Source organism: Hemicordylus capensis, chromosome 2, assembly GCF_027244095.1.
Source record: "Hemicordylus capensis ecotype Gifberg chromosome 2, rHemCap1.1.pri, whole genome shotgun sequence".
Classification (NCBI taxonomy): domain Eukaryota; kingdom Metazoa; phylum Chordata; class Lepidosauria; order Squamata; family Cordylidae; genus Hemicordylus; species Hemicordylus capensis.
Window position 1 is genome coordinate 306,729,434 of NC_069658.1, and position 22,927 is coordinate 306,752,360.

The 22,927-nt window shown below is 41.3% G+C and overlaps 1 protein-coding gene across 25 annotated transcripts in view; it reads left to right on the forward strand.

The window, feature by feature from the left end:
- Positions 1–22,927, forward strand: part of ERC2 (ELKS/RAB6-interacting/CAST family member 2) — a 1,070,068-nt gene that overhangs the window by 830,471 nt on the left and 216,670 nt on the right. For all 25 annotated transcript variants that reach the window (XR_008316192.1, XR_008316193.1, XR_008316208.1 and 22 more), the window contains one exon: positions 20,229–20,363. Coding sequence is in view for 3 of the 25 variants with exons in the window: in XM_053296292.1 (XP_053152267.1) it covers positions 20,229–20,363 (135 nt within the window). In the remaining 22 variants the exon portion in view is untranslated. The remainder of the gene's footprint in view (positions 1–20,228; positions 20,364–22,927) is intronic.

Here is a 22,927-nt window from a genome sequence, read left to right on the forward strand (position 1 = left end):
ACACTGTGCATCCATTTCCTCACCTCCTGACTGACAGATTTCCTAGCAGATTCCCTCCAGCCACTCAGCAACAGTAACCTGGAAATATGTCCCACCATGGACCACAACTTGCACTGTGAGCCAGAGTACCAGTGCTGCCTTCCAGCAGAGAGGAGGGGGAGGATCACCCCCAGTATTTTAGGTCCATTGCTGTGTATTTATCTTATTAACTTTGGATTTTAGAGTAAGTTGATGTTTGATAATCATATTAATGATGTTCTCACTAATGTGATCACTGGCTGACATCCTGACAAAGCAAGTGAGGACACAGTGGGAAGATGTGTCCTTGCAGTTAGAGACTTACCCAATTATGCAGTGCATACGAGTGGGGAAAATTATTTCCACTGTTATTTCCTGCTTCTGGAAGTGTTCTTTTCTGTCCAAAAATAGGTCCCTAAGGGTTGTGCAGTCCTCAGGAGCATATTTTTGGTAGGCACAGAGCTCTTTCAGGGGCAAGGAAGTTCACCCATACCTGCAGAAGTGGGGAAGCTTCCAGCTGTATTAACAACAGCCTCCTGCTGCATCCTCACTTCCTTAGTCAGGTTGCCAGCCAGGTTGTATTTTCTCTGGGAGTTTTAAGCTGCACAGAGGATGCAAATATAAGAGAAAGAATCTCTATTTTGAGTAGGCAGGCCTTTCCTAATTCTGTGAACTTGTTTCTCTCAGGTACTATTTATACAAATATGGGTCTAAAATTATCTTTCATATCAGGGGTCCAAAGAGCTAACCTAGGCTAATTAGTTATGATGCAGTAATATAGGCTGGAAAATATCTAGAAGTAATAGAAGCTACTGATTCTGTTAAGTGTTTTTCTCAGTAGGAAAAAGTATGATTTCATGAGTGCTATCATTTTGGAATTTCTTGCCATATGGGAATAATTTCATTAAATGAAGGATTATTTGCCTCATTTGGATAAAAGAAGGGTTTCTGCTGTCTTTTTACTTTTGCAAGCACAGGGATTAAGCGTTGTTTTGAATCGTCTATGTTCCTATGGAATATTTCATGTAAATACCAGCATATTGGAATTGTTTTCATAGTCTTTTGAGGATATTAATGTGATCTCCTAGAAAATCTATAATTGCAAAATAAGACTGTTCAAACTAGCAGTGAATGTGTCTTATGCACATGTATGAGAATGTAACTAATAATGTGACTCTAAGTTTAGCTATAGACAACTCATATATTTTACAACTGACCAATGTCATGTCTAGCCTCTCCAGTGAGTTATCAAGACAGAACAAATGAAATAAGATTCCACAGTGCTTTTTATAATGCAAGTAAAAGAGCTGATCATTCATCTTGACCCACATCCTAAGTAGTCTCTCTACACAGGGCACAGTTCTAAAGGACCCTGCTAACTGGGAAAAGAGGCACCTTTTAAAATACTGGCTCTGTTATGTTTAGCAGGGAAAGATCAACTGTCCTTGCTGATCCCAGCATAGTTTCCCTCCCAGTGGCTATTGCTGCTGTTTCCCTGTATGAGCCCCTGCGAGAGATGGAACCTTCTCATACTTTCTGCTATATAAACTGCTTTGAGAACATTTTTTGTTGAAAAGTAGTATATAAATATATTAAACAAACAAACAAACAATATGGGGCTTGTCCTGAAAGGACAAGAAATCTGGTGATACCTTATTCAGCAATACCAGAATAACACATTGTAGTGTACAATTAAATTCTAGGGTGTGTGCAAAACCGGTTTCTGTGGTTCAGTTTGAATTCAAACCGAATTCAAATCCGGACCACAGGATCACAAACTGGTTTGGTTGAACTAACCAGCTGATCCGGTCCATTCAGTGAACCAAGTCAAACCAGTATGAATCAGTTCACCCATAGGAAATAATGGGATTCCCACATGGGTAGCTCCTAGGAGCACCAAAGCAGGCTGGGTGGTAGCGAATGAGGGGTGCTACCTAGCACTCAACCCTCAAAACAAGCAAGCAATCAGGTGATTTTTAATGAATTTAATGAATTCTGGGTCAGTAGGTCAACTCTAAGGGTTGCTCCAACATGGCCTCTAACTGGTGCTGGGTCTCAGGGCACCAGTCCATCATCATCGCGGCCCATGGCAATGGGGTGTGTGAGTGTCTGCGTGTGTCAGTGGCACTAACAGGCAGGCTGTGACACAACTGGTTGGGGGGTTGGCCAGGGTGGCGTGAACTGACAGTGGTGTTGCAGCAGGTGGAGGTTATCATGAGTCACTCACCCTCCATGTCCATCAGGGGGAGGTTGGCCTTGAGGAAGACCAGATGCTCCACCAAGATAGCATCCAAGCATGAATGATGGGGTGTCACCATGCCCTCAGCCATGGAGAACACCCTCTTGCTCTGGACGATGGTTGTCAGGCAGGAGAAGAACAGTCTGGCAATCGCCATCAAGTCTGGCCAGACTTGGCAACGCGTTGCCCAAAACTGGATCGGCTTAGCAGATTGCTACAGATTGCTCAGCACTGCCACAGGACTCGGTAGGCTCTTCCTGTACCCCTGGCAAGGTGCCAAGGCACCCCCATTTGAACTACTGGGTGGAATGTCCAGGTGGAACTGCTGGTTGCATTGGTACTGACAGGGACACCATGCTCCTGGCCCAGAAAGTGGTGGTGATGCTGCTGCTGGGGGTGGACTGCGCACTAGAAGTAGGCAGTGGTAGGGGGTGGTCTATTTATTTTTCTGTTTGTGATTTGGATTTTGAATGACAATAAGGTAACCAGAGGAAAGGAGATCGCAAGCCAATTGGAAGTCAGTGGCAGAGAACCAATCAGCAAGGAAGAAAAAGAAGTAAACAAGTAGACAAAATGTCAGCCACCATAATTGTTCAAACCTTCAAATCATTTTGAACTGGTTTGCATCGAACTGGGTTCAATTCGGTTCAGTCATGGCTGCCTTTCCTGGGGGCTGGTCCAGTTCACAAACAAACTGGCTCAGTTTGAGGCGAGTCGGTTCATTTCAAACCATTCATGCATACCTCTATAAGGAAAAAAGTGTCTTACAGTTTAGCAGTTTTGGTCCCAGATAGCTATGACACTAACAAGAAAACTGTGTTGGGAAGAAGTAAATCAGGTTTTAAAAATAATCAGGTTTTAATAATATATCTCTTCTCTTCTCTTCTCTTCTCTTCTCTTCTCTTCTCTTCTCTTCTCTTCTCTCCTCTCCTCTCCTCTCCTCTTCTCTTCTCTTCTCTTCTCTTTGGAACTGCTTGTACTGGCATTCTCTGTCTGATCTTTTACAATTCAGTCTTCAGAAATATCCTAATGTTCAGTTGAAATACAATAACTATTTCACCAATAACTTCTTGTAGTTTAGCTTGATGAGAACTCTTCTCTAATGCACATTTATATTCATGTTTTGTAGTGTTAGAAAGCAGATTCAATTCCTCAGCCTAATGATCAAATTCTGTTTATATACTCTTCATCCATAGCATTAAATCCTTTAAGAGGTTGTCAGTGACAAGTAAGATAGATTTATATAGTGAATTTAGAAGTGTTTAAATAACCGCACAATGTATGCTGTCCAGAATGTAATTAGTTAAGTGTAAAACTGCTAATCAACCCAAGCAATGTTTCTATCACACAGTTACTTTTTAATGTATATCAGGGGCATAACTATAATAGGGCAAGGGGAGACAGTTGTCTGGGGGCCCACTGCTTTGGGGGCAAGTCACGTGACTGACACCCCCAGCCGCGCACCCGCCCGGGCTTCCTTCAGTTGTATTCATCCTCCGAAACTGATGTGAGTGTTAAGACCTGGAGCTACCAGAACAGCAGGTCTTTCTCTAGTACCATTAAATGACTTGCATCGTCCACAATTTACAAAACCTTTTAAAAAATAATTTAGGGTGATGTTCTATTGTGGCACATAGGTATATATATAACACTATGCTTTTTGTTACTACTATTTAGCCTTATTTAAGATTTCTTTACTTCATGAGCTGAGCTTCAGTGATGGGGGGGCCATTTTAAAATCTTGTCTCTGGGCCCACTCCAACCTTGCTACGCCCCTGATGTATATGTCACATTAATCATGCAAAAACCACAACTATATGCATGCATCCTACTGCTCACCACAATAAATTGCATCTTTTGAGTGTTTGATATGAACACTCAAAGATTCTGAAGGGTTAACTCAACTCCCAGCAACAAATTCCCAATATGAACTATTGCCCATTCCTCATATGGCTGCTATTAGCATTTTGTGTTTTGTTTTTGTTAAGATCTTATCTATTTTAGCCCTCAGAGAAACAATTTGGGCCAAGAATAGGAGTGATGAGAATAGGTGCTCTATTACTGGCCCACCAGGCAGAATACATACTAGGAAAGGGAACCTGTCCATATTTGGTTGTAAGAATTAACGTTTTCGTTGGTTTTATTGAAGGGCGATCTATTGGAGGAGAGCAGGTCTTGTGGTAGCAAGCATGACATGTCCCCTTAGCTAAGCAGGGTCCACCTGCTTAGGAAGGCTAAGGGAGATGAATGGGAGACTAGAAGTGTGGGCTCTGTAAGATACTCCCCTCAGGGGATGGAGAAGAGCAGAAGGTTTCAAGTTCCCTCCCTGGCTTCTCCAAGATAGGGCTGAGAGAGAGATTCCTGCCTGCAACCTTGGAGATGCCGCTGCCAGTCTGTGAAGACAATATTGAGCTAGATAGACCAATGATCTGACTCAGTATATGGCAGCTTCCTATGTACCTAAATTATGTTCCTATCCCACCCCCAGTTCTCAGTAAGTTATTCTTTGGGCGTGGCTTTCTCTTTGTGGTGACTTGACAAATTGAATAAGTGGCAAAGGGTCTGGTATTATCCATATTCATTTTTGTAAATACTGGATGAAGAAAAGCCTTTCCTCGGCTGATCCTTGACAAGACTAAACAAACTGACCATAAGGAAACTAGACTTCCTAAGAATAAACAACCTCTGCCCAGTTTCGTAAGTGAAAGCTGCCTTGTCCAAACAGTTTCGTGCCATATCTTTTATTAATGCAAATACTCATTTTATTGTAATGTGTGCTTTATCATGGGTACAGCTTCAGTGAACAAGAATGGAAATCCACACCCATGTTGATAATGAAAGTAGAAGGATTACTGTTAATGTATGTGAAGTACTTTGAACTCTTGAAATGCAAAATCAGAGGAGTATCATTATTATTATTGGTGGCTGACATGATGAGGAAAACTACTCAAAGTAGTTGTATTGAAATTGAGAGGACAAGTTAGGCATTGTCTTTTTTATTTCAGTGGGAAGACTTGGAGTAATTTTCCTCATCACATCAGTCACTATTCTTTGCCCCAATGTGCCTCACTTTGTACATTCAAGTTCGCCTGCCAGTTTGTGACCTGTGCAGTCTTGCCAAATGTGATGTTAGTTTTTCTCAAGAGCTTCCCATTGACAGGATCAGGCCTTTTCCTGTTTCTGAAGAAGGTAATGATAGAAGTCTTGTTTCCTTTACCACAGTGCTTTTATCATGTTTTGTTTCTGTATTGCACAAATCGTTTTCAACCTCGGCCCAAGCACATCGTAAGGTTATTCACACAACCAAAATCCCTGGTGGCAGGAGTATACCTACCTTCCCACACATAACCGCAGTGATCCACTCAGCTGCACACACAATCACTGCTGCAGTGAGCTGTGTGGTGTTCTGGAGACCGGGGAAATGCAGCCCAGTCTCCAGAAATCCCACAATGCACCATACAAGGAGCAGTGCACTGGGGGATTTCTCCACAGCTGGCACTCTAGCCACCCAGCTCTGTGTCTTCTTGGACTGAAGGCAGCCTGAGCACACACACAACCGGGGACTGGGTTGGAAGGACACACTTGCACCCTTCTACTTCGGTAAGAACTCCAGATTGAATAGTGCTTGCTCACACCTATGGTGTCATTTCTGTTTACTGTTTAGTTATGGTGTATGTGTGCAGCTGATTGTGTGTACATCATATATTTTCTTTTGAAACAAAAGAGAGGAGAAATCTCAAGGATGCACAAGAAACAGTTTAGTGACTTGGAGTGCTATTAGTATTAGACTTCGGTAATCAAATGCCTCAGATAAGCTACCATAAGCAAATATTTAGAAAGGTTTCTAATTCTGTTCCCTGAGGGAAAGAAGAGAAGATCTGCAGGAAAGCCATAACTGCCAAGTTGTGTTCTCTCTGTTTCTTAGCAATGAGTCTTAACTATTTCTCCACATCTAAATAACATGCAGGAATATTCCATTATTAGCCTGATCTAGATAACTGATCAAAGCATAGTTTTTGCCGACTTGCTACGATGTTTTTTTAAAAGAATGTTTGAATGTTATAATGTAAATCTGTGAATTGTGGTTTGCCTGTTTTGTGTTTGGCTAGCCAAGCCTAGCCATCTGATGGTTTTGATTCAATTCCATTTAAATGTCTATAGAATGATGAAGATCTGGAGACACACCCATACCCCTACCTACCTCTGTCTGGGAGAATGCAACTTTTTGCATAGCTATGCATGTGTAATTCTACTGAACTAAACAAATTGGTCAGAACTGCAGAATATAGGAGCAAAATGTTAATTAACTTGTGGTGTATGGCACAAGACTGATATGAGTTTTGGCATAAGGCTTCATGCTTACTCCTAAACTTCACAGCTGGAATCCAAGTGTCACAGTCATGACTGGAAAGCACTACTGCACATGCACCAGGGAAGGTTTGCTGTTTTTTATTTCTGGTTTCACCCCCTCACAAAATATTAAATGTTGCTCTGGCAGGTCTCACATTTTTGGGGAGTAGGTTTTTTGAGGGTTTTTTTTGGAAGATATGAGGGACTGCAGTGGGAATTGGGTCTGCACAAGCCTTGATATGCATGTAGTCCTTTGGATCCCAGCCTATAAATCCTCACATTAGTTGCTTCAGCTTCATTTATCAGACATTGACAGCATATAAGCAACGCGTTCCCTTACACAGTACTTAATGTTTTGTAAAGAGGTTCAGTCAAACATTGGATTCTGTCCCTGGCATGGACCCCTACAGTTGTTTAAAGATGCTCACAGATGGTGCCCACCCACATGCTGTGAACTGAATGGTGGTCTACCTACCCAAGATCCCAACCCTCACCCACATGTACTTTATTAAGCACAGGTGGTTACCCTGGGTTTGTTTTTTTTTTACTTTTCTGTGGGGGCCTATGCCAGGGACTGAATTAAACTGAGATAGAAATCAGTTGCTGTCTCTGAGATGGCAAATATAAAATTAAAAAATATAAGCCTCATAATGAGACTGGTGATGGCCTCAGGTTATGGATTATCAGGATGCAATGGCAGATGCTGCCTCAACCAGCCCTCTTCCCCACACTTTGTCTGTGACCTGGCTTGGCTTTGTCTGCGATCTGGCTTAAAACAGAAGGGGACAGAGCAGAACCGCATAAAGTGAAGACGGGAGCCTGTGCCAGCAGGTCAAAGAGTCAAAAGAATAGCATACATCAGGGGAGAGATTCAGTGTATAGGTGCTTATATGCCAATGCCAGAAGCCTCCGAGCCAAGATGGGTGAGCTGGAGTGCTTGGTTGCTAATGCAGAAATAGATATAGTGGGCATAACAGAAACATGGTGGAACAGTGAGAACCAGTGGGACACTGTTATCCCTGGGTATAAACTCTATAGAAAGGACAGGGAGGGGCACCTTGGAGGTGGAGTAGCACTGTATATTAAAGAAGGGATAGAATCTAACAAGCTAGAAAACCTAGGTGGACTGGAGTCTTCCACAGAAACCCTGTGGGTGACTATACAAGGCCAGAAAGGGAACGTGCTACTGGGGACATGCTATCGCCCTCCGGATCATAATGCCAACAGTGACTGGGAGTTGCAGGAGGAAATCAGGGAGGTGTCAAGGAGAGGCAGGGCTGTAATTATGGGTGATTTCAATTACCCACACATAGACTGGGTAAATTTACATTCAAGTCAGGACAAAGAGGTCAAATTTCTAGATACGCTAAATGACTGTGCCCTAGAACAGTTGGTCATGGAACCAACCAGAGATAAGGCAACCTTGGATATAATTCTGAGTGACACCCAGGACCTGGTGCATGATGTCAGTGTCATCGACCCTTTAGGGAACAGTGATCACAGTGCCATCAAATTCAGCATACATGCGGGGAGAGAATCACCAAGGATGTCTAACACAGACATTTTGAATTTCAGAAGAGGAAATTTCTCCACAATGAGGAGTATGGTGAAAAGAAAGCTGAGGGGGGAAATCGGGAGAGTCACTTCGCTCCAGAGTGCATGGAGTTTACTCAAAACCACAATACTAGAAGCCCAGTTAGATTGTATACCCAAAAGGAGGAAAGGTACCACTAAGTCCAGGAGGATGCCAGCATGGCTAACGGGTACCATCAAGGAAGCCATAAAAGGGAAGAAGACTTCCTTCCGAAATTGGAAGGCCTGTACAAACGAAGAGAACAGAAAGGAACACAAACTCTGGCAAAAGAAATGCAACATGACAATAAGGGAGGCAAAAAGAGAGTTTGAGGAACATTTAGCCAAAAGTATCAAGGGGAATAACAAAAACTTCTTTAAGTACATCAGAAGCAGGAAACCTGCCAGGGAGGCAGTTGGACCATTAGACAATGAGGGAGTGAAAAGGATTATTAAGGAGGATATGGAGGTTGCAGAGAAGCTGAATGAGTTCTTTGCATCCGTCTTCACGCCATATACCTGTTCCTGAACCAGGCTTTTTAGGGATGGAGGCTAGAGAGCTGAGTCAGATAGAAGTGACAAGGGATGATGTTCTAAACTGTCTGGAAAAACTGAAAGCTAACAAATCACCAGGGCCGGATGGCATCCATCCAAGAGTCCTCAAAGAACTCAAATGTGAAATTGCCAACCTCCTTGCTAAAATATTTAACTTATCCCTGAAATCGGGCTCTGTACCAGAGGACTGGAGAGTAGCAAATGTACCACTGATTTTCAAAAAGGGATCCAGGGGCGATCCGGGAAATTACAGGCCGGTTAACCTAACTTCCGTTCCAGGCAAATCATGATGGAAAGCATCCTCAAGGATAAAATTGTAAAGCACCTAGAAGAACAGGCCCTGCTGGGAGTGAGCCAGCATGGCTTCCACAAAGGTAAATCTTGCCTCACCAACCTTTTGGACTTCTTTGAGAGTGTCAACGAGTGTGTGGATCAAGGTGATCCAGTTGACATAGTCTACCTGGACTTGCAAAAAGCTTTTGACAAAGTTCCTCATCAAAGACTCCTGAGGAAACCTAGTGGTCATGGGATAAGGGGACAAGTACATGTGTGGACTGCTAACTGGTTGAAAGACAGGAAACAGAGGGTAGGTATAAATGGAGAGTTTTCACAATGGAGGGAAGTAAGAAGTGGGTTCCCCCAGGGATCTGTTCTGGGACCGGTGCTTTTTAATTTATTCATAAATGATCTAGAAGCAGGGGTAAGCAGCGATGTGGCCAAATTTGCAGATGATACCAAACTCTTCCGGGTAGTGAAATCCAAAATGGATTGTGAGCAGCTCCAAAAGGATCTCTCCAAACTGGGGGAGTGGGCGACAAAATGGCAAATGCGGTTCAGTGTTAGCAAGTGTAAAGTGATGCACATTGGGACGAAAAACCCCAACTTCAAGTATATGCTGATGGGATCCAAGCTGTCAGTGATGGACCAGGAGAGGGTGGACAGCTCGTTGAAAGTGTCGACTCAATGTGCGGCAGCTGTTAAAAAGGCCAATTCCATGCTAGGGATCATTAGGAAGGGGATTGAAAATAAAACGGCTAACATTATAATGCCCTTATACAAAACTGTGGTGCGACAACGCTTGGAGTACTGCGTACAATTCTGGTCACCACATCTTAAAGAGGACATTGTAGAACTGGAGAAGGTACAGAAGAGGGCAACCAAGATGATCAGGGGCCTAGAGCACCTTCCTTATGAGGCAAGACTACAACACCTGTGGCTTTTTAGTTTAGAAAAAAGACGACTGTGGGGAGACATGATAGAGGTCTATAAAATCATGCATGGTGTGGAGAAAGTGGAGAGAGAGACATTATTTTCCCTCTCACACAACACTAGAACCAAGGGTCACTCCATGAAATTGATTGCCAGGAGGTCTAGGACCAACAAACAGAAGTACTTTTTCACACAACGCGTGATCCACTTGTGGAACTCTCTGCCACAGGATATGGTTACAGCGAAAAACCTGGATGGCTTTAAGAGGGGTTTGGATGACTTCATGGAGGAGAGGTCTATCAATGGCTACTAGTCGGAGGGCTGAGGGCCACCTCCAGCCTCAAAGGCAGGATGCCTCTGAGTACCAATTGCAGGGGAGTAATGGCAGGAGAGAGGGCACGCCCTCAACTCCTGTCTGTGGCTTCCAGCGGCATCTGGTGGGCCACTGTGCGAAACAGGATGCTGGACTAGATGGGCCTTGGGCCTGATCCAGCAGGGCTGTTCTTATGTTCTTATGGTGGCAACATAAAGATCTCTCCTCAGCACTCTGGATTTGAAGAGGAGGAGGAAGACAGAGTGAAAGACAAAGCAGAGGAGAGGAAAGGAGAGTGAATGGAAGATTCTCTAGTCCACCACTCTCCTCTCCTCTCCTCTCCCCTCCCCTCTCCTCTCAGCCTCCTTGTCTACTTTGTTCCTTTCCTTCTTTTCTAATCTAGTGTGAGGGAAGAGAAGGAGGAGGGACTCTTTGCTGTTGCTCAGCCAGGTAGTGGCAGCAGACAGGAAGCAGGTGGGACGATAAGGCTAAGGAGTGGTATTTAACACCCCAGCTTAGGTGTCCAGTGATCTTGGGCCACTTCTCCACCCGTGTAATATTAATATCTGGCATAACGTGCATTTGTTTTGTACTTGGTATGCATACCTAAGTACAAGAAGCACAGTGAAAAATGAGTCTCAGTCTTGCTTCAGTAGGTTTCCATTAAGGCTACAGGAATATTGTAAGACTGCTGTTTTGTGTACAAGTGCCACCAAATATTGCCTGAGTGAAATTTTGAATCAAATTTAAAATATTTCCGTTTAAAGAAATGTCCAAGGAATTTTGAAAGAAGCATTTAATATGTTGTTAATAGGACTAGCCATATTTTCTTTGCAGAGTGGGAAGGAGTATACATGAAGCAAAATTTCAAGATGAATTTAGAGATTCTCACTTGGAGGGGACATCTGAAAAACCTGAAAAAGGAAAAAATATATAAAAATTTAAGGATAAATAAGTGACATTACTGAGGGAATTCCACATATGGCTAATTTTATGCTTGTTTATACCCGCCAAATAATGTACTCACTAAGATGATGATAGTGTGACCTGAACTAGATGGAAAATTGGGTTCTTGTCATTAGCAGCAGTGAACTAATTTAGAAAATAAAACAATACTGATAATTCCTAAAGGCTACAATCAGTGTGACCTCCAACAGAGATGTCTAGATGTTGTTGACTACAACTCCCATATCCTCTAAGAGGATATAGCCAGTTTACCAATAGATGTTATTCTTAGCAGTGGTTCTCCTCTACTGAGGCCAGCTAGATATTTATATTCCATCACAGTCCCCAAGCTAAGAAGGGCTATAGGCCATCTCCAGCCTCAAAGGCAGGATGCCTTTGAGTACCAGTTGCAGGGGAGTAACAGCAGGAGAGAGGGCATGCCCTCAACTCCTGCCTGTGGCTTCCAGTGGCATTTGGTGGGACACTGTGTGAAACAGGATGTTGGACTAGATGGGCTTTAGACCTGATCCAGCAGGGCTGTTCTTATGTTCTTAAGAGCCTTGACATTAATTAGATTTAATATTTTACCTACAGCTGTTCTTGAAAGCATATTCAAGAAGGTTCCTTATGTGGCCAGTGTTTGTCCGTGTGGAGCTGGGGTTGTTGAATCTTCTGCTCATGTTCTATTCTGCTGCCCATATTACAGAGAGGTTTAGGCTCGATTAATCTTACCATTGCTGTCAAAATATCCAGGGCACTCGGATGCTTTCTATTTGCAAATTTTATTGTCTGCTGATAATGATGCCATTTCTTTAAATGTTGCAAAATATTGTTTTGCTGTCTGCAAGCTACGGCCTGAGTTAGAGGGATTGTCGTTATTTTAAGCTTTCTTAACATTTTAGATGATTGTTTGGCATCTATTGCTGTTGTTATTGTCTGGTTATTGACTGTATGTTTTAAATAATAGTATCTGATATATCTGATCCTTGATCATAAAATCAAATCAAATCTACAACTCCCATGATTCCCAAGCAAAAGCCATTGCAGCTGGGGATTCTGGGAGTTGTAGTCAACAGGAAATCCCTCTTAGAGGGAACACTGGTTAAAATACTTCTCTTGAGTCTCGAATGCGCTAGGAAATCTGTGCAATTAGTATTTTGAGGCGAGCACCCATAGCCATTTCTGGTAAAACTCTCTTCTTTAATTTCTTAATGAGAAAGCTGCAAAGTTATTTGAAAGTTTTGTTTCTAAATAAGTAAATTGCAGGATTATTCATATAGAATATTATATTCCCCTATGGAATAAATAGTTTTGAATTCATGTTGTTCATGATCAAAGATGGTAATTAAATGCATTATAATGGTAGTTTTGTGTATGTATTCTTAGGTTTGGCTTCTGAAGTGGAGTATTGAGGTCAGTTTTGTGTAAAGAGAAGAGCTGGTCTTGTGATAGCAAGCATGACTTGCCCCTTAAGCTAAGCAGGGTCCACCCTGGTTGCATACGAAAGGGAGACTAGAAGTGTTTACACTGTAAGATATTCCCCTTAGGGGATGGAGCCACTCTGGGAAGAGCATCTTTTCCAAGTTCCCTCCTTAGCATCTCAAAGATAGGGCTGAGAGATTCCTGCCTGCAAACTTGGAGAAGCCGTTACCAGTCTGTGTAGACAATACTGAGCTAGATGGACCTATGGTCTGACTCAGTATATGGCAGCTTCCTATGCTCCTATGTAAATCTTGTTCCAAGTCCATCAGATATGTAATGCATATGTAACTAGAAACATTTACTGAAGACCTTAAATTTCAGAACCTTTTCCTGCTGGGACCTAATTCAAAATGTGAAATATTAAAGCATATTGCCTGCTTAGTCAGGCTTATCTTGCAATTTTTCTTCACTTATCAACACGCCTTTCTAAATTGATTTTCATTACTTGGTTGCCAATGGTCTTGACTTGATTGCTGAAGAATTTACTGGCCTGGGGCCTGCTTGAGAGAGTGGTAGTGTCAATTTGCATGATACAAATGATGATGATGATTTGGTTCCTAAATCACAGGAAGAATTCCCAAATATATTATAGAAATGAAATTAGAATTCTCTAAAACCATACTTTCCCCTGGAAGAATAGGTTTGCACTATATGCACGAACAGCTTTTACAGTAAGTTTAAATAGAAATCTAACCAGACAGAATTCCCAAGAGGGGATCAAAATGTGTCATGCTCATTTTCTTTCATTTTGTGCCACACTGTTGTCAGGATAGTATGTTACCTGAAGTTCCCTCTGTTGAAACAAAATCAAACCATAAAGATATATTTTGGGTTCAATGCTATGACACTTAGCAGATGAAAACATATTTTAAAAATCCAAGTTACAATTCTTTGTAGAGGAAATCTTAATTTTACATTGTTTACTTCTCTATCATATATTAAAATATCAAAGACTTCCTATCTAAGATGAAAGCTAAGGTGCTTTCCATTTCCCCTTGTGCTCTGAAAAGCATGTAGATTTCAGGTTAAGGTGATCACCTTAACTTCTACACCATGTAAGTAGTAAAAATTTGTCCTGTATATTATGTCGGCTTTAAAATTAGGCTCCATGTACTCATGCTTTTGAGCAACAAGGGTACAGCAGCATGATGTCCCAATTAGAGCTAAGCCAAATAAGGGGGGAGCATATTCATAAATATTTTCAAGTTAACTTCAAAAGTATCCTGAATTTTTGCTGTTCAAGGGGAGGATGTTCAGCATTCACCATCTACTTGGGCAACGTTCCCCATCTATTTGTACTTCATTGGCAGGCAAGAAAATGCAATGAAACAGAATATGAAGCCAGAAAGAATTGTAACCTTCTGATCCTTCTTCTCCTCAATTCAGGCTGAGGGCCAAGAAACCCCTTACATTGTCACAGGGCTGAATGAAGTGGGAAAGTGATAAGTGAAGCTGCTGCACTGTGGGACTAGGTGTGAATTTGATCTGGATTTTATAGCCGATAGCATGTTCGAAGTTATAATGGTGGAATGTGGATTTTACACTTCACCTTAACTATACGAGTGCTACCATGCTTATATAATACTAATAGGAAACTTTGGTGGTCTCAGCTTTCCTGCTTCTGTTTATCTTTTTATGGTTGTTGGGTTTTGTTTTTGTGTGTGTTTTATGGTTTTTACTATTTAATTGATTTTAAGGTTTTAAATGTGATTTTTATGATTTTTTAAATTGTATTTTAACTTTTGTAACCCACCTTGGGATGCCTTATGAGAGGCAGTATACAAATTGAATAATTAAGTAAGTAAGTAAATAAATAAATAAATAAATATTATCAGATAGAAGCAAAATGGGGCCACCCGATATTTGCGGGATTGCTGGGTACATAGAAGTTAAGAAGTTTGTAAATTAAAAATAAGACCCCAAAAAGCTCTGTAGCCTCCCAAATCCATGGATGGTGCAAGATATCTATTGAAAAGTAAGAGAACACAGGAGAGGGGAGGTGGGAGGAAACAATTTATATTAGTTTCTTTTTAGCCTGTGAGCCCTTTGGGGACAGGGATTCATCTCATTTATTTATTATTTCTGTGTAAACTGCCCGGAGTCATTTTTGGAAGGGTAGTATAGAAATTGAATGAATAAAATAAAATAAAATAAAATAAATAAATAAAATGCTGGAGGTGGATATTAGATTTGAGGGGACACAATATATGCTAGCTAAGCTCTTAATATCTATTCACTCTCTCTCATTCTCTCTTTATATTCTTACAGATTCTAATATATTTTACACACAGAGAGAGTAGTAGAATGTAGAATTTTCTGTGTTTCTGTAAGTAGGAATTGATTTGGTCAATTAATGGGCTTTAAATCATTTTTAAGGAAATCCATGAAACTGCAGGAAGTGGTGGCACTGTAAAGTCAGTAGGTGGCACTCTTCCCTCCAGATCAATATTGTTCAGCATATTTCCATGGGACACTGATGTTGGAAGTGCCGTTTTTCAGATAACCTAAGCTTTTAAACACATGTGGTCAATAAAAATCCCATCACATATTTTGCAAGTGTAGAGGTATAAAGCCCTTGGGGTCCTGGACAAATTCCAATCTTGTTAATTAATTTCTTCCTGGAATAAAACTATACCTGGCATTTCAAAGCCAACTGAACCTTAAAGGAATTAGTAAGTAAAACAGGCAGCAGTAATTCACAGTATTTGGTTTAGAAGCTTGATAAAGATAATTATAAACCTTCCCATATTTTCTAGTTCCTTTTTTTACTTCTCCCTGAAATAAAACATCTGATTGCGGCATATTTGGAAGCTTGAAACCACAAACAACTCTGAAAACCCATATTTTCAAGTAGAAGAAACGTACCAGTGAAAGAGTAGTTCAGTGTAGAAATTCTTATTTTCCTATAACTGAATCCCAAGAGAAGCCAAAATATAACCTTGTATTTCTTTTGTCCTAGTCAAGTGATAACCTACCAGAACAAATCATCACATTGGCATTGTTTTTAAAGATGCCAGTTACAAGAAACAGCAAAAATTTAGGATGTCTGATCAAACTGTGGAGCCTCCTGTAACATTAGCAGTAGCATTGTGCATGCTTTACCTGTGGTTTTGATTCAGGAAGAAATATTAAAAGTGGTTTATTTATATTTCAGCACCAAATTAAGAAGATGGCATCATTCATTCACAGTTCTTATCCCATGACAAGCCTAATCCCCAACACCTCATTACAGGAAACCTTTTCAGGGTTGCATATATCATCTTGTTTAACTTGTGCATTTTTATAGGGTACAGTTGAAAGGTAGGAAATTTAAGACCATTCGTTGATAAGAAAATAAACAAATAGAACTTTTAAGAATTTCCCTCAAAGGAGAAAGATATTATAAGGCTGACAGTAACCGAGCTGTGGTTTGTTAAGAACCCAAGTACGACATCTTCTTCCTCCTTGTTTGTAGAAAAAGCTCCTTGATGGGGACATGTACTGTGGCCAGGGCCAGTCCTTTAAATATTTAGAGCTGTGTAGATGGGAAAGGTGTTTTCACCATCTGATGTGTTGCTGTGTTTAAGATTCAGGGATGAACATTCAACTTCAGATCACTAACAAGCTTTCTTTATTCTACCAGGTTGCTCAAACTTATGACGTCAGCGCCAATTCATATTAAATTATGATTTCAACCATGCAGTGAAAAGTATACACATATTACCCTCTAGATAACATTTCTGGCCTTCAAGAAGAATGTTGCAATAGCCTCATGATTACGGCCATTCATACATTGTGTTTTCTAAGTTAATTTCTTGCATCATGGAAAAGTACCATTGTTTTGTGTGAATTGTTTTGGGATTTAGGTATGTTAGTTGTCAATGGCCTCTCACTATAATTTTTGCTTTAAAGAATTGAGGCTGTAGCTCAGTGCTAAAACATCTGCTTTGCATCAGTTTCAATTGCCAGCATCTCCAGGTGGGGCTTCATGACCTTGAAGGGCCACAGCCAGTCAGTGTAGGCAATACTCAGCTAGATGAACCAATGATCTGGCTCAGTATAAGGCAGCTTGCTGTGTTCCAATGCCTGGTCAGTGTGCAACAATATGTCAAAGGGATGCTAATATGCCTTAGGGACTGAAAAAGATCAGTTCATGTCCTGAAATGTGAAACCAATGACTCTGACTGTGTACTGGATGGGGGAGGCTATGAGGGGTTTTATAAGATGCACACAGAATCAACTTGTTGGGAAGGCAGGTATGTGTAAGGTTACTCCCTCCCCCTTGGAGGAAAATGTGCAACAACACCAGTGCTACAAGCCTAAAGGCAGACCTGCTGGCTCTCTGGAATAAATGCTTAGGGACCATTGCATGTATGGACCAGCACTGGGTTGCTCAGTCAAGTCACAATTCAGAGAGATATTTTAGATGTATGATAGCACTTGCATAGTTGAAGTAAGAGTGTGTGTGTGTGTGTGTGTGTGTGTGTGTGTGTGTGTGTGTGTGTGTTACAAAGACTAAAAGAACTTGAAGTCCTGCTGTGCATGGTCAACTACTAAACATCATATAGTAGCTTTGCCAAGAAGTCCATAAAGCTATTCGCCTACTTTTTTTAATAAACTAGCCCTCTTGTCCCCATAGACCAGGGGTATCAAATTCAATCATGTAGTGGGCCAGATTTCATTCCAGTGCACCTCCAGGGGTGCCTGCCTCATGCCGCCTTCTCACACTCACCTTGCGCTTTCTCTCTCCCTCCATCACCCTCTTCCTTTCTTCCTCCTTCTCTCCTATTTTAACACCAGAATATGCTCAGGGGAAGGCTGAAAAAATAATTTTCAAATAAATTCTGAATAACATACTTCCCCATGACCTGCAAATACCAAATTTTGCATGGACAATCCTGCCACATAAATTAGCTGAATGAATTACTTTTTATACCAGAATATACTCAAGGGAAGGTTGATTTTTTTTAAAAGAGAGACTTTCTGAATAACGTACTTCCCCATGACCTGCAGATATCTCAGCCAGCCAGCTCACTAGCTCTCCCTCCCCACCCTCCTCTCATTGATCCCTCCTCTTAAATCTTTTTGTCCCAGCTGTTTCTCTCCTGCTGGAGCTCAGAGATCAGAAACGAATCCTTCCCCACCACCCGGGGCCTGCCTCAACCATTCCTAGGAAGGGAGGAAGCAAGCCACTTGTGAATGGCAGTGGTCGAGGCCTCAGAGACCTTGAATTGCTGCCACTTTGGAGTGTGGAAGTGAAGAAGTGCCACGGCAGGGAGCAGAAGTGCAAAGGGGTGGGGGGTGTGGAGCACTGTGGTGGGGAAGAGAAGCTTTGTAGCCAGCAGCGGGGAGAAGACACAGAGCAACAGTGGCTTGTCAAGGGCCAGATTTCAGAGCTCTGCAAGCTGGATCCAGCATGTAGGCTGGCAGTTTGACACACTGGCCATAGACATTTTGTAATCATGTTTGGCATATCGAAGGTGTCCAAGGAAAAAATAAGAGCGAACCAGCTCACTACGAATTTATAAAAGCTTTTATGTCTAACTACTTGGAAGCCTTTTTAACTTGCCACAAGAGTACAGGCAAACCTAAAGGAGTTCTCTGGATTGTGGCTCAAGTGAGATCATACTTTGCTTATCTGGAGAGCAAGCCAAAATTTTAACTTTACATGATGTGGAATCATTCCATTTGTTGTAAGGAGAAGTGATATAAAGTAGACAGCCAAAATTTTATTAGACCCACTCCTTTTAGTTTGAGTCGCCACCAATTGAGCTGGTGGCAACCGCAACCGAACTTTCCCAAATGATCTTAATAGGTGGTGGGGTTCATGAAGAAGAAGGCGTTCTCTTAAATACGTTGGACCCAAGCCATTCAGGGTTTTATAGATAATAACCAGCACTTTGTATTTTACCCAGAAAGCTATTTGCAACCCAGGTAGTTCTTTTAAAATGGGTGTAACATGATCTCTTTGGGTAAGCAACCTGGCTGCATTATTCTGTACCAATTACAGTTTCTGGATTACATACAAAAGCAGCCCAATGTAGAGAGCATTGCAGTAGTCAAGCCGGGATGTTACCTGCATATGTACCACTGTTTTAAGGTCATTTATCTCCAGAAATGGACCCCATTTCAATTGCCATATCAACTGAAGCTGATAGAAAGCCCTCCTAGCCACTGCCTCAACATGAGACACCAGGGAGAGGTATGGGTCCAGAAGTACTCCCAGACTATGTACCTGCTCCTTCTTGGGGAGTGTAACCTCATCCAGAACAGGCAGATCTAAGCCACTTCACAAGTCTCAACCTCCCACAATGAATACCTTGCTTTGATTCAGCCTCGATGAATCTTGTTTGGATTCAGCCTCAGTTTGTTCTCCTTCATCTTGCCCATTATCACCTCCAGGCAGGCATTTAGGGAAGTTAGGCCATTTCCTGATGAAGCTGACATGGAGAAATAGATTTGGGTGTCATCAGCATATTGATAACACCCTGCACCAAAACCCCTGATTATCTCTCCCAGAAGTTTCATGTAGATGTTAAAAAGCAATGGAGATAGAATGGACCCCTGCACGGCCCCATACAATAGCTCTCATTTTGAAGTGCAACAATCTCCAAGTGACTCCATCTGGAATCTACCTGAGAGGTAGGAGTGGAACCACTGCAAAACAGTGCTTCCCACCCCCAACCCCTTTAGGCGCTCCAGGAGAATACCATGGTCGATGGTATTGAAAGCCATTGTTCTAGATACTTTGTGTAGATAGAATTCTAATACAAATATGTTAGAACTTTACACTTCTTTAAACAGCGTATTAACTAGCATGTGTTCATAGAGAACTGTAATGATCCAACAGCTCAAGATCTCTGTTAAAGTTATTTCAGTGTTTTCCCTAGGAAACTTATAAATGAAACTTCCCAGCAACATCTTTTGTAGGTGTTGCACAGGTTTCTGTAAATGACCTGAATGGAACCTTTAAATGATGTGCATGGGGTTTAAAATTTGTGAGATTCCTAAAATTTGGTAGAAGTAAAGTCAACTAACTTCAGGGACTTGAATGAAGGATGTAAATGAACTTATACATACATACATACATACATACATACATATATATATATATATATATTCCATGTAAATGGATTTATATATTATACATAAGTATAATAAATAATTAAAAGGGAAAAGGTCAGTTGATTATTTCTGGTTATTGAACAAACCTGAATAACTAGTAACTCAGGAAGCTAAATATACCAGATCCTTAAAGAAGCTCCTTTTTTTGCAATCCCAGGCAGGTAGATCAAAGAGTAGGCTTATTAAGCTGTCCTAGTAGGTTGTCATAACTAGCTGGTAGGCTGTATTCGGCTTGTTTAGCCACTAACTTTGCAGACCTGTTTATACAGGCAGATACACAATTTCAATCTCAGAACTACCTATGAACTTCAGAACTAATTTTCAGAAAAACAAGCAAAAAAACAAGATGCTGTCAGTGTTGCAATGTGCACCCAGTTCATATTTGGTTTGACTAGTGCCTTCTAGCACTTAGTGGCATTTTGTTTGCTTCAATTACAACAGACACAGAACAGGATGAAACTGATGGCAGACAACTATGATGATGACCATCACCACTACCATCACCACCACCATCACCATCACCACAGATCTCCTGGGAGGACACAACACGCCAATCACAGGCCCTCTCCAGAACAGGTTAGTCATGTCTCTCTTTTCCTTACCTTCATACTTATCCTTTTGCCTTGCCAATTCTCAAGGTAAAATAAATGTTCCAAAGAAAGAGTAAGCAATATAAGCTGAATTGAAACTGATAGCTTTGTTATTTATTTCCGTCACTCAAAGAATCTAAATGTTTTCCTTCCTATTTCCGTTTAGGTTTTTGTTCCTCTTGTTATGTCCACACACACACACCTTCCTTTTGCTTTCATAGCGTTTGTGAAGAGTCCTCATTCAATGATTTAAAATAATGTTTTTGAAGAACTGTTTTTAAATGGACTTCAGGATTTTTGTTTAGATAGCTGTTCTATTCAGGTATAATTTATTATGGTTGTCTTTTATGAACTCAGTGTGTCCATAAGACTATCACTGGATTAAATCAGCTCACAAGTATTAACATAATATTGACCTTATAAAAGTAAATGTTCAGGTACACTTTGTCCTGCAATATCAAATTATCAAAACAAGTCAGCCATTTCAGTTGCTTCTGACTTTAGAAAGCACATTTGCAAGCATTTTGACCTCCCCACCCCACCCGACAAGAGTGTTATCCCAGCACCAAGAAAAGGGAGCTAACATTATCTGGAATTGTCACACATTGGGTGTATCCAAACAAAGTTAGTCACAACTAGGGATGTGCCTGAATCATTTTGGTGCCTCTTTGAGGAGACACCAAAATGATTTGGCTCCTTGTAGTGGAAATGTTTTGGCATGGAGCGAGGGGTTCCTTTAAAAGGAGGCAGGCAGGTCCTACCTACCACTCTTGGAAGCTTCCACCACCCCATCACGGCACTGTTCTCAGAAAAGCAACCCCATGAAAGCAGCAGCCCGTGCCTCTGTCTCCTTTAAACCCCCCTGCCGTGGCGTCAGAATGCTTCCCCCAGCATCCCCCGCATGGCGTTGGCATGCAAATGGCGTTGACACTGATGCCATTTGTGTGCCGACACTGCGCAAGGGTTGCTGAGGGAAGCATCCTTTCGCCGCAGTGGGATGGATTAAAAATAGCAGCATGGGCTGCCACTTTCACAGGGATGCTTTTCTGAGAACAGCGCCGTGATGGGGTGGTGCGGGGCGGTGGAGACTTCCAGGAGGGGACAAACAAAGTACCAAAATTATGTTGAACAATGTGGCAGAATTGGTGCAGAGATTAATGGTACATATAAGAGCTGAGGTGTTAGCCCAGGGCAGATTGCTCCAGTTCTCTCTCTCTCTCTCTCTCTCTCTCTCTCTCTCTCTCTCACACACACACACACACACACACACACACACACACACACCCCAGGCAGTCCTGTGTCACAGTGAAGAAGTAAGTGGGTATTATGTGGCATACATTTTGGGAAGGATGAGTAAGAAACTTGGTATCTTTTAAATCATGGTGGATGCTATAAGGAGGATGCTGAACAAGAAGGGGATGGGTGTGTGGGGAAGTTTGTGGAAAAGGCAAGGGTTATGCTGTTGATAGGTATGCATTCCCCATCTCAGCCAATATGAGATAACACACCTACAGCTTTTTGAAGCTGAAGGAAGAGTCCTGATTTCTTTTAACAGAATCCCAACTGAAGTTGGTTATCAGTTTGGAGTGGGGGTGTGTGTGGCTGGAGGAAATGGAGATAGAGAGAAGGAGAAAATGACTGAGTGAGGTTGATGTAAGAGCATATGCAGCCGTGATTAATTCTGGATTCAGATACATTCTTGAACTGAGCATATAAAAGGAAGTGGGAGAAATGCATATTTCAAGGCGTTGAATTACTAGATGGTTAAAAGTTGGATGTGTTCATTTGAGATAGGTAGGGAATGTATGAGAGGATATATAGATATAATGGGTATCTAAAGCAATTTAAACTAGTCTAAATTACAATCTAGCTAGATCTGGTTTCATTTTTTTTAATCTTAGACTCAATCGTTGTGAAATATAAAAATCTCTAGTCACCTTCATTTTAACTGAGAAATAGTAGCATGAATGTCAGAATTCATACTCATTGGTTAAAATAGAATAACTAGAACTAGGCAAGGAGGTAGCTTGCTTAAGTTGGTGTACCCAGACATTTTCTGCCATGTGACTCAAAAACAATAATCATGAGATGCTCCACATACTTGGTAACTGCAATTCCTATTCTTCAAACTGAGAACTTTGTTCTGATAAAACATCATCTTTACTATATAAATTTATTTTTCTTCTCTTATTTAAAAAAAAAAAAGACATCTAAACTTGGCTGTTTCTTTATTGCCTTTCCTGACTCTGTTCCTCACCTTTGTAGGTCCTAAATAAAAATATATACCAAAATGTGGTTTATAGTGTTTGAGACCAGTTTTGAAAAATGCTATCTGAGACACTGAAAGATAGCATATCAGGTTTCAAGATCAACTTCAGCACTTTTATTCTAAATTGTTTTCCAGCAGAACAACAATGTACCTCATATAACAGATGGCTAATTGGTGGTGTGATGAGGAACTTGGTGAAGTGTGGGCCAGTCAAGCATTATACCCCATTGCCTCTCCAGATTCCTCATTTCTGTAGGTCCTTGCTAAAGGACCTAAAGAAA